General features: G+C 41.4%; 1 protein-coding gene and 1 long non-coding RNA gene across 3 annotated transcripts in view; both read right to left on the reverse strand.

Annotated features, from left to right (window-relative positions):
• LOC107836760 (uncharacterized) overlaps positions 1-14,836 on the reverse strand; it is a 573,704-nt gene that overhangs the window by 119,827 nt on the left and 439,041 nt on the right. The window lies entirely within an intron of this gene.
• LOC103141364 (trichohyalin) overlaps positions 1-14,836 on the reverse strand; it is a 40,303-nt gene that overhangs the window by 23,272 nt on the left and 2,195 nt on the right. Inside the window, exons 2-6 of one of the 2 annotated variants that reach the window (XM_007556994.2) lie at positions 12,878-12,972; positions 9,843-11,065; positions 9,646-9,718; positions 5,768-8,749; positions 2,910-3,035 (exon numbers count right to left, since the gene is read on the reverse strand). In XM_007556994.2, coding sequence (XP_007557056.1) covers positions 2,910-3,035; positions 5,768-8,749; positions 9,646-9,718; positions 9,843-11,065 — 4,404 coding nt within the window. In that variant the 5' untranslated portion in view covers positions 12,878-12,972. Of the gene's footprint in view, positions 1-2,909; positions 3,036-5,767; positions 8,750-9,645; positions 9,719-9,842; positions 11,066-12,877; positions 12,973-14,836 lie in introns of those variants that run through there. The other variant, XM_016673783.1, reaches the window with a different exon arrangement.

Here is a 14,836-nt window from a genome sequence, read left to right on the forward strand (position 1 = left end):
AACTGTTCTCAGAGACTCTACATTTTAAGAAGACTTGGTGATCTTGAATGTCTTGAATTTGGTGGGGGGATCATATTTATCATTACAGAAGGGTTCAGTGAATGCGCATATAAAACTGGTGGGTTCGGTACCTCAAAAAAGGTTAAGAACCACTGCTCTACGATATACACACAAAGACAGCATCCTCTAGTTAGCACTGCTATCTGTGCAAACCATCGTTAACATGTTAAAGACAATTTAAAATGTCAACTCTAACTATTTTTGCAAAGCCCAAAAAAGTAGTAAAATAATGTTCATTGCCAAATGAGTGTGCATTTATTTCTGATCAACATGTTGGACAAAAAAGTTTCAATATCTAAATATAACTTTCATTTTTTGTAAGGCCATACTTCTGGTATGTTTCTTTGTGATAATAGAATAAGGACAAAAGTCTGAAAAATCTAATATTTTCAATTTAAATTTTCTTTTTCTTTTTCCACACATATCCAGAGCAGTAAAATCAAAACAAAAAAAAAATACTTCTATAGCTTTCAAGACTGCATGGTAATCCAGCAATTATCATAAGCAGCATAAACCTTTACAGAATAATAAAAACAAAAACAAAACAAAAAACATTGTGATCACTGCATCTCTGATCTATGTGTTAGATTTAAATGACAGATCAGCAAAGATTTCTAGCTTAAATATTAAACTTCTTTGGGTGTAACATCCACACAGCCAACTTTCAATTTCAGTGTTTCTCGTCCTCCTGATGACATCATCCTCTTGGCGGTGACTCACAGCTGCTTTCACTGCTTTCAGTCTCCTGACCTCAACACTCAGCACAATCTCAGCCACAAACCCAAGCCAACAACGACACCAGCAATATGAAGCGGCCGACGCACATTTAGGGTAGTTTCCAGTGTGTAAAAGTGTTCAGTGAAGCCCCTTAGAGAAGAGAAGCGATCAGTGACTTACCCAGAGGGAGCCTGGACTCAGACAGCAAGACCACACGTACAGGAGGACTCTCAGCACGGAGTCCATCTCTGCTCTGCCGCACTCCCAGCTTCAGGCACCCACACTTAAAGAGCTGATGTCACCGTGCAACCCATCTGACTACATTATTTAAAAAAAAAAAAAAATCATCCGACCTCATGGGTGATAATATTACTAGTACTGCTAGTAAAAATAAGATTAATAATATATAGTAGGAGGTAATAAATATGCTAAATGTGGGGTTTGGAAAAAGTCAATAAGAGCTTGTCTTTAAATAAAAAAAAGGCCAGATTTTTTTCTGTTTGTTTGTTTTATTGAAACTACGAGAATAAAGTCATAATATGACAATCGAGGTATAATATTTTCGGAATAAAGACGGAAAAAAGTTGTAAAATGATTAGAAAACAGTTGTGCTTTAGTAAGAGTAAAGCTTGGATATTGTTATCAAGTTCTGATGTAAGCAGTTTGTTTAGTTTTCTTCAAAATAAACTCAGCAGTATGCGCAACTATTTCAAAGTCCTGATAATAATTTGATGCTGATGTGTTAACAAATTAAATATGTCCCATTTGTAAAACCAACACTTAAGCATAACTTCACAAGACAATCAACATTCATTCATTTATTGTTTTTTGTAAAGGTGTTTTTAACAAAAATACAACTTCATTCTACTATATTACGACTTACCTGAATAATACCACTCAGGTAATATGAGTTTATTCTTGTATTATTACTACTTATAGTACTTTGTAGTACTCTGTGATAAATACTGACGTCGGGTATTGATTAAAAAAAAACACAAAAAAAAACAAGAGTAAAATTGCAGGTTCTTCAGTAGAAATGGTAGTTTTAAAACCACCAAAACACAAAGGAAATAAAGTTATTAAACACATCAAAGTATTTGCTCTTTGCCCTTATCTATATTTTAATCTGATCTAATTCTTTAGTTTTTAAAAATAATCTCTGATCATATCTATTTTCAGTATTTAACCTGCCAAACACCAACTGCAGCAGTTCAAGAGAAAATTCAGATTTTGGTCTGACTGACAGGAGCATCTACAGAAATCCCTTTAATGCAGCTAAAATACACCAGATAAAAACAAATATATTTGTTTTGTTTAACAATTACCAATATCCAAGCAGCACACTTTGTCCAACTAAATTCCTGTATCATTATTACAATAAACTCTTAATCCCATTCTTCAGCAGTCAGCTGCTAATTCCACCCACAACCACTAGATGGTGCTGTTGACTTGACCAGAGGTCTGGATCGCAGCTGTGTGTCATTGTGCAACTCAGTACATTAGAGGCCTTCATTCTGAGCCTACAATTACAGTGTCGATATCAAACAGCAAAACTAAACCCACCCATCTACAGCCGGCTACCACTTCAATCAACTGATACGTGTGTGGAGGTAATGAGAACAGCTCCAACTGAGCAGCTATTGTTTACTCATGCGAGACCTAAATGAGGAAAAAAAAAAAAGCAGCTACAGGGTTTGATGTCAAACAGGTGGAACCAGAAGGGGAACACGCTCACAGCAAAGTGTTTAGGACATATGATCGTGACTGGCCGTTTCTCTTCAGAGGTTTGCAGACAGCTTCCTGTTAAATTAGCGCTGATAAAATACGGCTAATAATCATTTGTCTGTTTTAGTCTGGAGGAACAGGCCGCTACATGCGCCTGACCCACTTTTGCCAAGAGCATAATGGGTCACAGGTGCGGGCGATGCCTGCGACGTTAGTCATCGGTTCGGGAAAATTTAGCAGCAATTAACCTGCGTTGACTATTGTCGTTAGTGTTCAGACAACACAAAGGTACACTGTACTAAACAAACAAAAAAAGCATTGCTCACATCTGGCGAGCTAAAAATAGTGATCTTCGAGACGGTGCTCACATTCAAATACGTCCGTTTTTAAATTCAGGCGTAACTCACCGAACTGTGATGGTCCAGCTCTCGGTGGGCGCTGCGACTCCTCATCCTGAGGAGGCTTCCCTCCGTGGCGCTGCTGGAAGGAGCCGATCTCCTCGACATGCTCCGAGAGCGCATTCGACTCAGCTCCTGACGGCCAATCAAGGACTGCAGTTAAGGCCTGAAATCATCTGTGATGCTCGAATGTTATGAAGCTATAAAGATAAATCAGCTTCTCAATTAAACCCAGAAGCTAAAATGAACATGTGGTCATATTTTCTATATCAAATGATAAGAGTTTTATTAAAAAGCTGGTCTATTGGTGTAATTCAAAGTGTTTTAATTTAATAAATCTGAATCGTTACACACACAAAGTGACATATTTCAAGTATTTATTCCTGCTAATATTGAAGATCATAGCTTACAGCTAATGAAAACCCAAATTTAAGAGTCTTGGGAAATAACATAAGAACATGGATGTTACATTATGATCTATTGGGTTGCAGCCAACAATTATTTTAGCAATTGTTTTATCAGTTATTCTGACGAGTAATTGAAAAAAAAAAAATAGCACATTTTGCAGATTTTTCACTTAAGCACTTAAAAGACACTACACTATTAGAAATACATTGAAATGTGGAAATAACAAATTTAATTCCTTTTTTTAAAAAAAGAAAACAAACATTTTATTGCCTAAAATGCAATAACAAAGCATTCCTTTAGTGAACACTTGATCATTAGTAGCAAAGGTCGCATCTGCATTTGCAAAGCTCTTCCCTTTCTGCTCGACTTAACACCAATTTGGCAGTAGGGACTAATCTGGTGATTTTTGATTTTTTTATATCTTAAATAAAAAAATATATGTTGTTTTGTACAGTTTTGGCTTCAACACTGCTGTAAATATGTTGTTCTTTCAGCAAATGGCCTTTTTTCAGGGTCTGTATATGGCAGTTAATTATTTGATTACTGAATTAGTTCATTAATTGATTCATCATAATTAATCATTTCAGCTCTAACGGCCTGCAGGACTGCTGATGTCGGTGGTAACTAAGTCAGCAATGGTAACTAGTCCTCTCCACCAAGAGATTCAACTACAAAGGGGCATTGCCAAAGAAGCTGACCGCTCACCAACTATAAAAAGCACATTAATGGAAAGTTGAGTGGAAGAAAAAAGTGCTAGAGAAAGGTCCAGTAGCAACAGAGTTAAACGTTTTCAATCAAAACCCACTTTTTGCTGCTATATTACTGAACAAATAGACATACGAGCTCAACAACAAATATCTTTATTGTTTTTAATCTTTTATTCAACCATCAGATTGGTGCAAAGTGCTGTTATACCTATTCAGCTTTCAAGTGCTTCAGGAACCCCTAATCATTCACGCAACTTCTTTAGAAATGTGGACTATAGAGGCTGATTTTAGCATTGAGGACGTCTGTGCTGCTGCAGAACGTTTTGCATTGAAAGCTATTTTAGGCTTGAATAGTTTCAGTGATAGCCTAAATAGTTTCAGACTATCACTGAATAGTGATAAAAAGGTATACAACTTGTTATGTTCAAGTTGTGAACATAACAACTTCAGTGATAGCCTGAATAGTTTCAGACTATCACTCTTCAGTGATAGTCTGAAACTATTCAGAGTGATAGTCTGAATAGTTTCACAACTTGTTGTGTTCAAGTTGTGTGCACAACTTGAACACAACAATAATCTTTTCCAGAACCGCATCAGATAGTTTTTTTTCCAAGCAAAAATGAACCCAAAGTGGGAAAAGAGAGGCAGCTTCATCATCGCATGTGTGTCAGATTTACGGGTTTACCAGAAACGCACAAATACAAATGTTCCTTTGTACCTTTGTATGTAAATAAATGTGATTAATTGCGTTCAAATTTTTTGACACATTAAAACCTATGTAATTAATTAATCAAAATTAATGTGATAAAAGTTCTGGCCCTATTTTTTTTTTACCTGTTCAACAATAAACCAAATATGCAATACTTTAAGGAAATGAACAGTCATCTGCTTTTTTGTAGAAAAAGGGATTCATAAAGCTGTGAAGATCCAAAAGATAAAACGCTTCAAGTACCTGTCTTACCTTGTTGAAAGAAAGGTATGCAACTCACTAAATCTTTTGTTTTGGTTGATTGTTATGGTAAAATTTTTTTTAGTTTACTCTCAGTAACAAGTTGGATCACTCTTTACTCTTCCTGTGTTTTATCAAGTTTAACAAACAGGTGCACCTAAATCTACTTTTAAAGAAAATGGAAATTGTTGTCCAATTTCTACAAAGTTAAGAGGAAAGCAAAAAAATAGGCAGATGATGATGAATGTGTTCTAGTTAATCTTCTTTTAAAGAAGTTTCCAAATTGTCGGTGAATGATGGTGGCATTTGACAAAATATTGCCTGTTTCACATTTGGTTACTGTAATGTGTCTTTAGAGCATAAAACACTTTGAACTACCTTAAGAGATCAAATGTGCGATACAGATCAACTAAGACAATGACTTAAATTTGAGTGAATTTCACCCCAAAGATTATTCACAAAGTGTCTGTCTCAGGGTATTATAAGCCTGGCGGGGCACCAGGCTTTATTTGTTCCCCCACCAGGCCAATCATTGCTTATTTACTCAAGTCTTTTTAAAATGTTTGCATTTTTTAGGACTTTATAGTTGGTGTTGAGGTGTTAATCTTCCAATCTTTCAACAACATACGATTATCAAGTGATATTTTCAAATTTCAAGTGATATTTCAACTTTAAAGATTTTTAACTCAACGACGAGCCGCTGATTGAATGACTGTCGTAGCACCCAACCACTGGGCTTAGCAAGTTTTCTGGGGGAAACCTTGCATCTGTAGCCACTGCCTGATCAGATTAATCTCTCTCACCTGGGATCCCTGGGATCTCCTGTGGCCGTGGGCGTCTCTCCTTTCTTTTGGAGGATGGGGCTCTCTTGGGATCCAGATCTGCTCTCCAAGGCTACTATTGGAAAGATCATGAAGAGAGTTCCTTGTTTGTGGCTCTTTCCCTGAAAGAGGAGACAAGAAGAGGGGCTCATCCAGGAAAGCGGGCCTGTGCCGTTGTGGGCTGGGATGCCTCTCCTCTTGTTTGAGGAGAAGTTGTTCTGGGCTGAGCTTGTTGGACGCTCTCTTGGGTTCCATCACTGGTTTGTCCACCGACATCTCAACGGGCCGCAGCTCCCATGGATCCTGAGGGGATGTTGTCCACACTGGACTCGAGAAACCTGCTGAAGTCTGTGCTGGAGCTTTCCAGCTGACGTCTCTTTCGGGCTGCAACCAAACCCCGAAATCAGCATCTAGTCCCAGAATACCAGAAGCAGGAAGCGAGTCTTTGCTTGGTGAGCCTTGAGCGTGAGACGTAAAGGAGTCGATGTCAAGAATCACAGGTTTATATGGCTCCCTCCACCGTGGAGAGGCGTCACTGTGCTGGGGAGACACTGGAGACAGCGGATCACTTCTGAGGACAGAGTCCAGGTCCAGAACTTTAGGTTTCAGAGCGGAAGACTCCAACCACAGCCTCTCCTGCTCCTCCTTCTTCTGCTTCTCCTTCAGTCGCTGCCTCTCCGATTCTTGTTGCTTGGCTATGTGCCTCATTTTCTCCGCCTCCGCCTTTTCCATCTTCTCCTTTGCTTTATGTTTCTCTATCTCCAGCTCCTTCCTCTGCCGGTCCTTCTCCTGTTCTCGTCTCAGCCGCTCGTTCTCGAACTGCTGTCTCTCGAAGTCCAGCTGCCTCTGCTTCTCCTTTTCCACCTCTCTCTGCCTCCGTTTCTCCCTCTCTCTCGTCTCAATCTCCGTCTGACGCTCGATCTCCAACTCCCTCTGTTTCGCTTTCTCTTTCTCAAGCTCTTTTATCTTCAACTCTTCCTGCTCCAAACCCATCTGTCTTAATTTTTCGGCCTCTCTCTCTTTCTTTTCTCTCAGTCTCTGCTTCTCTAGCTCAACTAGCTGCTGCTTCTCCATCTCTTTGAGCTTTTCCAATTGCTCCTTCTTCTTCCTTTCCTGCTCCTGTTCTCGTCTCAGCCTCTCATTCTCCAACTGCTCTCTCTCCATGTCCAGCTGTTTCTGCCTCTGTTTCTCCAGCTCCCTCTCCTTTTCCATCTTAATCTCCAACTCACGCTGTCTTTCTTTCTCTTTTTCAAGCTCCCTTATTCTCAGACTTTCCTGCTCCACAGCCATCTGCCTTAATCTCTCTGCCTCTTTCTCTGCCCTCTCTCTTGATCTCTGCTTCTCTAGCTCAACTAGCTGCTGTCTCTCCATCTCTTTCAGTTTTTCTAACTCCTCTTTCCTCTTCCTTTCATTCTCCTGTTCTTTTCTTAATCTCTCTATCTCCCACTGCTGTCTCTTCATGTCTTGCTCTCTTTTCTCCCTTTCCATCTCCCTTTGTCTCTGTTTTTCCAGCTCTCTCTTCCTTTCTATCTCCGTCTCCCTCTCCTTTTGTTTAGCTCTTTTCTCAAGCTCTTTTATATTCAGCATTTCCTGCTCTAAAGCCATCTGTCTCGATTTTTCGGCCTCCTGAGCCTTTTCTCTACAACTCTGCCTCTCTAACTCGATTAGCTGTTGCATCTCCATTTCTTTCTGCCTCTCCATCTCTTTTTGCCTCTCTTGTTCTTGTTTTTCTTTCTGGAGTTGCCGCTGTCGCTCCCTCTCCAGTTCTTGCCGTTTCTGTTTTTCCATCTCAAGTTTTTGTCTTTGCTGCTGCTCCTCAAGTTCTCTCTTCTCCTTTTCAAACGCTTTTTGCCTTTGTCGTTCGAACTCTCGCTGCCTCTCCAACTCCTTCATTCTTTCAAAGTCTACATGTGCTTGCTTCTCGAGCTCATTCATCTTAGCCGGGTGTCTTTCTTGCTCCTGTTGCTCTTTTGTCTTTTTTAATTCCATTACATCCTCTTTGGTTTGTTCTTCCATCTGGGAGCTGACCTCCATGGACGGGACGGTGTTTCTCTGCATTAGTTCGTCAAACTTCTCTTGAGTGGGGGAGATTTGCCCAAACGCTTCTTCAAGAGAAGGGTTCCTCCTGGCTGAATAGATTTGCCCCCGTGAGCCCCCCAAAGCTGATCTCACAGATAGATCATTGAAGTGCAGATTGGCACCAGAGAGGCTTGATCCCACCCCTCCAGGCGATGCTGGATCTTGCATCTGTCCAGTCAAAGCAAAGTAAGTGGCCTTGTGTTTCTGCGGCTCTTCTCCCTGCAGCATTTTTAAACGTTTAGGGGCGGCTACATCCTGGTCTTTCTCCGAACCCACTTGCCCCTCGTTTTCCGATTCCTGCGGGATCCCTTTATGCAAACCTTCCCCCTGATCGAAACTGGTGGTAGTCCACTTGTGCAAAGCCCCCACTCTGAGGTACCGCGGCGGTGGGTCGGCCACCTGTGCGGCCGGCCTGGCTCGTTCCGAGCGCCTGGTGCGGAGCGTCATGGCCTTGTCTTCCCACTGGGCCGCCGGGACGCCCTCACTCACTGCTCGGTTCTCTTCAGCCGCCTGGACCGTGTCGAAGGCGTGTGAGACCCAGAACGGATCCGAGGGGGACGCGGGTTCCCTGTAGGTGGCTGTGACGAGGGATCCATCATCCTCCACCTCTTCCTCCTCCTCATTTTCTCTCGTGAAGAACACGCCACCATCCTTGGGTGATTCATCCTGGTCCATCATGAACACACTCTGCCTCTCCACAATGTTGTCAAACAAGGAAGCTCGCACTGTGTGCAACTCGGCACCAGAACCGCTTTCCTTGGGATGAGGCCACGGCAGTCCTGCTTCCGACCCTTCAGGCGTGAGGCCCTTTCTGGACTCTGATGGGGAATCCTTGAAATCCAGGAACATCTTGTGGTCGTTGGGAGTGGGTGTTGATTCCTCGGCCTGGGAAGACGAGAGAAGATCCACACAAGTTAGATTATCCGTATTGCAAAAGTCTTTAGAAAGGAAGAAGAGACGGTTTAAACACAACTCTGCAATGGAGCTTTAACAACCATTAAACCAGGAAATGAACACGACAAACAGAATAAGATGCAACATAGGAGGTCAAGTGTTTAACCCACTTTTACGTATGCAAACTTATGAACAGTGGATGAGTCGCTGAAACTGCAACCAAGCCTTATTAAAATGAGCTTCCAACAATAACGTTTAAAGGGAAGAATTAAATTTAAATGTCTACGGTTTCACTTTTTTTCATCCATTTGTGACCTACATTTTCTCTTGCAATGCCTGTCATCAGATATGAACATTGTTAAAGTAAAGTTATGGAGAATCTGTTGAACACATGAAGGAAAAAATGCACATAGAAAGTTAAGTTCATCTGTCAGATCTTAGAAGTTATTCCTGATCCTATGTGCAAATCAATATCAGCTGTGGGGTTTATTCAGACCTCAAAGGAGTTCCTTGGACTTTCCAATTGTTCTGAATATGGGCTAATGCAAAGGGTGTGGTCATAAAAACCTACAATAAATTCAAACTTATGCAGCACATATTGTATGATCATTTACCCTGATGTAAAGAGCAATCAAAATACCATGGCATTTGTGTCATTACAAATGCATATAAGCTCCTGACCTCAACTGCAAGTCCAGATTTCAAATGGTAAACCCTTTATCCTGCCATTTCCTCCTTTCCTTTACATTCATCACACAATAGGCTCTAAAAGTGTTTCCTAAAACTAAGCTGTAAAAACACCTCTCACTGCTGTTCTCATTTGTCTGCTAAAAATACATCGGACCAAACGAGAACCCCTATGCGGCAAAGCTCGGCCCCTCTCTTACCCCTCTCTGAGACTCTTTGCTGACATCATGTCGATCCGCTGCCTCAAGGTCTGGTGAGCGCTCAGATGAAAACCTGATGAACATACATCATACGAGACAAAAGCATGCATGACAATGGAACTCATGCACCCACACACACACAAAAAAAAACACTGAACAGAAACAATCAGATGAAAGAGAATAAGCGGAGCTCTTACTTTTTGGTGAGGTCCAGAGGCAACGGGCGGGGCTTCATCACCGGCTTCGCGGCGGGGATCGGACTCGGCGTGGTATCCACGGTCAGCTGCTTGATGAGCTGCTTCACGCCCATGGACGATTCCGCCTCCGGAACCGGCTGCACCGGAGAGGGCGGATCAGCCGTCGCGCTCGGAGAGGACGATGCATCAAGGAGGAGACTTATCCGAGACTTGATGCTCGCCACCGGCTTAACGTCCTCACCGTCCCTCGCAGCAGCTACGTCCACTTTTTGCTTGGAGAGAGTTTCATCAGCAACGCCGTCAGCACTGTCTGGTGTTGCGGTTGGAGGTGTTTTCTCTTGTTCTTGGTCCTGATCCGGTGGAGTGTCCGCTTTGGGGCTTTTCCGGTGCAGAGACAGACCGATAGACTCAAACTTAGACGTGAGATCGGCTGAAAGGGGTCGCCTCGCTACCCAGCGAGGAGCGGGGACAGGTGTCTCAGTTTTAGCCGGTGCAGCAGGAAAAATAGCTGAAACGGGTCTGGGTCTCCTGGGCTGCGTTCGCAGTTGCACGGCTGCTTCAGGAGATTTGTTTTTTGCTTCTTCGTCCTGCCCTGCTGCAGCAAGAAACTCCATCGATTTGGCTCTGGTCATAGATCCTTCCTTACTCTCACCGCTCTCATTTTTAACTGAAGTGGTCCCAGACCACTCAGCTGCCGAATATGTTTTAAGACTCTTGGAATAAGCCAAGTTCGACGCAGCAGGTTTTTGCCTCACGGTCGGGATGGGGCGGCTTGATTTACTGGGCTCCACGGGATCAAGGGGAGGGACCGGTTTAAAAGGCTGGATCACAGGCTTGGTTGTCTGGCCAGTTTTCAATGAATTCGGTGTTCTGAAGGAAGTAGCAGCAGGACGGTTGGGGTTGGTGGACACAAGCCTCGCTGTTGGTTTCGGTGTGTTTGGCAGATCTGGTTTGGACCCAGAAATGCGAGTGGGCTCTGGGCGGGGTTTGGTTTGGGGTTTGGGGGCAAGTATGGGCTTAATGGTGGGATTTTTCTCCACAGCAAACGGCTTGGGTGTGAGCCGAGGCTTAGGGTTTGGGGCAGGTTTGTTGGATTCCGACGCGACAGACGGCATCTCCATGGCGTTCTTATTGCTGGAGTCAGTCAGGGGACTGAGGTGGAGTCGTCCTCCTGCCCCGGTTCCCCCAACCTCACTGGTCTGGACCTCCACCTGAGCAGCCATCCTTTACAACACATACACAAAAAGAAAATGACTTTTTGAGCTTCTTAATATCTGTAAATCGCACAATAATCAATCTTCAAATGCTGTTATGCTTCCCGAGAACTGCTTTCCTGATGACTTGCATCGGACTTGCAAATAGTTTACTACCTACCAGTAAACGCTATGCTAGCTGCTAAAACATTTGGAGTTGATGTCGCTACTGACTGGAAAACAGCTATTTTTAGGGTCAATAAAGAATGTAAAATTACTATAAAGGAGTACGATTATAAGGTGCTCTGTTTATTCATTGGACAATTGTCTGTTCAGGAACATGCTTGATGAAGACACATAGAAAGGTTTTTAAATAGAAGTTAGGAAAATTATTTAAACAATGTTCTCATATCGTCTAGTTTTGAAGATCTTGGTCTTTAAGATAACCTCTCCTAATTTCACTGATCAGATCTAAAGCAAACGGTAACATGCTAATCATCATGTTTTCATGACAAGCACTAATTTTAAGAGTTTTGCTGTTGTTTTACACACCTTTATCAGCAGTAAAGTGGAGGATGTTTTATTTAATACTTTTATAGCCAGGAGAGCTAATCTATGAAGTGGGAAAATGATCAGCTTATATTTGATTAAACAGTAGATTTTAGATTAAATTAAAAAAAAAGAAAAAAGTGAATTTATCAAACACTCCTTTAATAACTCTAAACAGGCTGTACATGTATGCATTGTCTTAGATAATGACACAGTAAGACACACTAAACCCTACAACAAGATTCAAACAATAGTTTGTTATTTTTCTTCTTCCAAAACAAAGTCAACAATTATTACATTCCATGAACTGGATCATTGACCTGGTCGGCTACTCTGGAGTCTGCTGCTTGTCTTGCCGACTGTAGTCAAAAAACCATTACATTAATGAGAGCAGGAGGACACTCCTTCTGGCTTTTAAACAATGACTTTCCTTGCAAGTGAAAGATGAATAGAGGAGTGACGCTAGTGTGGCAAAATTCTCTCAGGCATTTCATTAAAAAAAGGTTACAAATCTTACAAATGGTGTGACAGAAAATGTTCCAACCTTAAAAAAAAAAAAAAAGACCAGAAAACAGTCAAAGGTTAACAATTACATGTAACTTGTGCATTTTTATTTATTTATTTTCTTGCCTGACTGCACATACCCTAAAGGTTGGATCTGCACTTCCTTGTGCACCAATACGTGTACAGACACATCTCCAGAAAGTAAGTCCCTCTGTTTGTTTTTTCAAACATATTCTTATTGTTGTTGGACTAGAAAAGCAAAAAAAAACAACAAAATAAAACAAAAAAACAAAACCCGCAGCACAAAGCTGGAATTACTGGTGTAACAACGATCATGAGTAACGATCGCACGTCTCCGAGGTGAATCCCGGGCCAGGCGGGGGGTGGACAGTGGTACAATGTCACTGTTTACCTTCCTTGTAACTCAGGCCTGTCAAGCCTTCCACGCTGAATGAGGGACTCCATGGAAAACTTTCAGCAGGCTGCCGGGAACCGTCCGGCTCTACCATTTATTAACTTCCGCACTCATTTTAGACCTTTGACCCTTATTTGAGGATAATGAAGCAATTGGATAACTGAAATGAATGATTACATACAATTCATCTACCATCGTTGCCATAGTGACAAGGTGAGCCAAAACTGAAACGCAGAATATCGTTTCCCGGCCCTTTAAGAGGCTCTGACATCTGATAACGCGTTCCACATGTTCCTGCGCTCGTCGACTTTGTAGCACAGACTCTGTAGATTCTTTGAGTTGCGACAAACAATCCCACCACCACGGTGGCCTACCTTGGCAGATGTTAACCGTCTGCGGAAGAGCTTGGGCCTTTGTTGTAGCCAAGCCTCGATGTCATAGCACACAAGGGGGACCGGGTTGAAGATGCCTAAGAGAAATTCACAGGCGCACAAAAGCTTTTCATTAGACAAGACAACAAAGTAGGAACAAAAAATAAAATCACTGCAGAGGAACAAAAGGATTAATCCGACTGTGGCGTCACTGTGGCGTTCTCACGCCTCCCTTACTGAAGCACAGAGATGATAAAACGCACACTCACACAGACTTGAGTAAACACAGTCACGCCCATGCATTCGAGTCGACTGTGCCAAACTGTGTTGGGATGTAAAAATACGGCAGAGTGCTCCAGGAAATTCACGAACTCCGCACTGCTCACCGTTGACTCTCTGCAGTCAACGTATATTTGCATCAACGCCTGGATCGCTACTCCTAATACCCCGCACTTTTTTTTTTTTTACTCTGTGTATATCTATGCAAAGTCAATCTGCGGATATCAGAAGTGTAATTAACACTCCCTTTTTTGTGCTGAGTCAGTAGGACACGAGGAAGGAGGAAAAGGGAGCAATGCTGAGAAAGCACCGTGGAAAGAAGACGTTACAAAGTGTTTTTTTTTAGTTTTCCTTATTTGTTTAAAAAGTGACCTTTTCGTGTTGACAGGAAACGCCTCTGCCAGGATGGAATGCTAAACATTTACTCTGATGATGGGGTCGGGCAGCCCAGCAGGGATTAGATCAGTCTCTGTCTTACATAGGCTGAGACAAGCATTCTGCACACAAGTCATGACTGAATCCTGCAGAAAACAAAATAAAAGTAACACACTTGTTTGTTTTTTCTTTGTTTTTTTTTGTTTTTTTAAAGTTAGTTTCATCTACAAATTTGGCATTAAGTTTGAGGAAGACCACAAATGCATTTTGGTATTTAGCAGGCAGTTCCTGCAGGCCACAGGGTAAATCTGCAGGGAGTCTGTTTTGTTTTGACACCAAAGGATGTGAAGTCAGTAACCTGGCTCAGCCGGTTTATTCAAAGGTTACACAAAGGAATTTCCCTCAGACTTTTATGCTGAAAGAGTTTCAGACACTGACCAAGCATCAGGGCTAATAACGAAACATCCATAAGGACTAATAAAGATGGCGGCTGCCATTTGTCTGTACAGGTTAGGGAACAGGCAATTAGATTAGACCTGCACAATATGAGGAAAACATGCAATTACGGTGGTGAATGTAATCAAGGCTGAAATTATTAATCCGTTCAATCGTGATTAATTGGGTTAAATTGTGATTCGTCGATTATTTAAATAGTTTTTCAATTGACTGAGTAATCAATTAATCGCTACCAAGAGTGTGCAAATTTAATAAAGGCCATTTGGTAAAAAGAAAAACCTTTTCAGAGCAATGAACAAGCCAAAACTGTACAATAAAACCAATATGCCTTCTGAATTGAAGATTAAAACACCTTTATCTGTAAATATGTTTTAGCCAAAAACTAAAACTACAGTTTTAGCTTCTAATTCACTAAAGGAATGCTGCCTGGTATTGCATCTTAGGCACCAAAATCTTTATTTTCTTATTTAAAAAGGAACTGAATCATCTGGTATGAAAAGGGTTTATGTACATAAATAAAAACTGTGCCATTTTTTTTTAATCTGATTAATCTTCACAGTAATCAATAGATTAATCGATTACTAGAATAATCGTTACTTGCAGTCCTACTAATAATATGAACTGCAATAACAAAACAATTACTTAAGTCTACAGTGGTAAAGTTTTCACCTTGGAATATCAGGTGGTGTAAACATGACGTTTTTTGCAATGTAAGAAAACTTATATTATAAATACGACAAGATGATTTTACTGATTAATATTGATTTATGCAGCATATTAGATCCTGGAGATTGTTAACTTGAGTATGCAGACTCAAAAAAAGGCCATTCAGTAAAAAAAAAAAAAAAAAAA

This window comes from Poecilia formosa, unplaced genomic scaffold, assembly GCF_000485575.1.
Source record: "Poecilia formosa unplaced genomic scaffold, Poecilia_formosa-5.1.2 Scaffold82, whole genome shotgun sequence".
NCBI lineage: Eukaryota > Metazoa > Chordata > Actinopteri > Cyprinodontiformes > Poeciliidae > Poecilia > Poecilia formosa.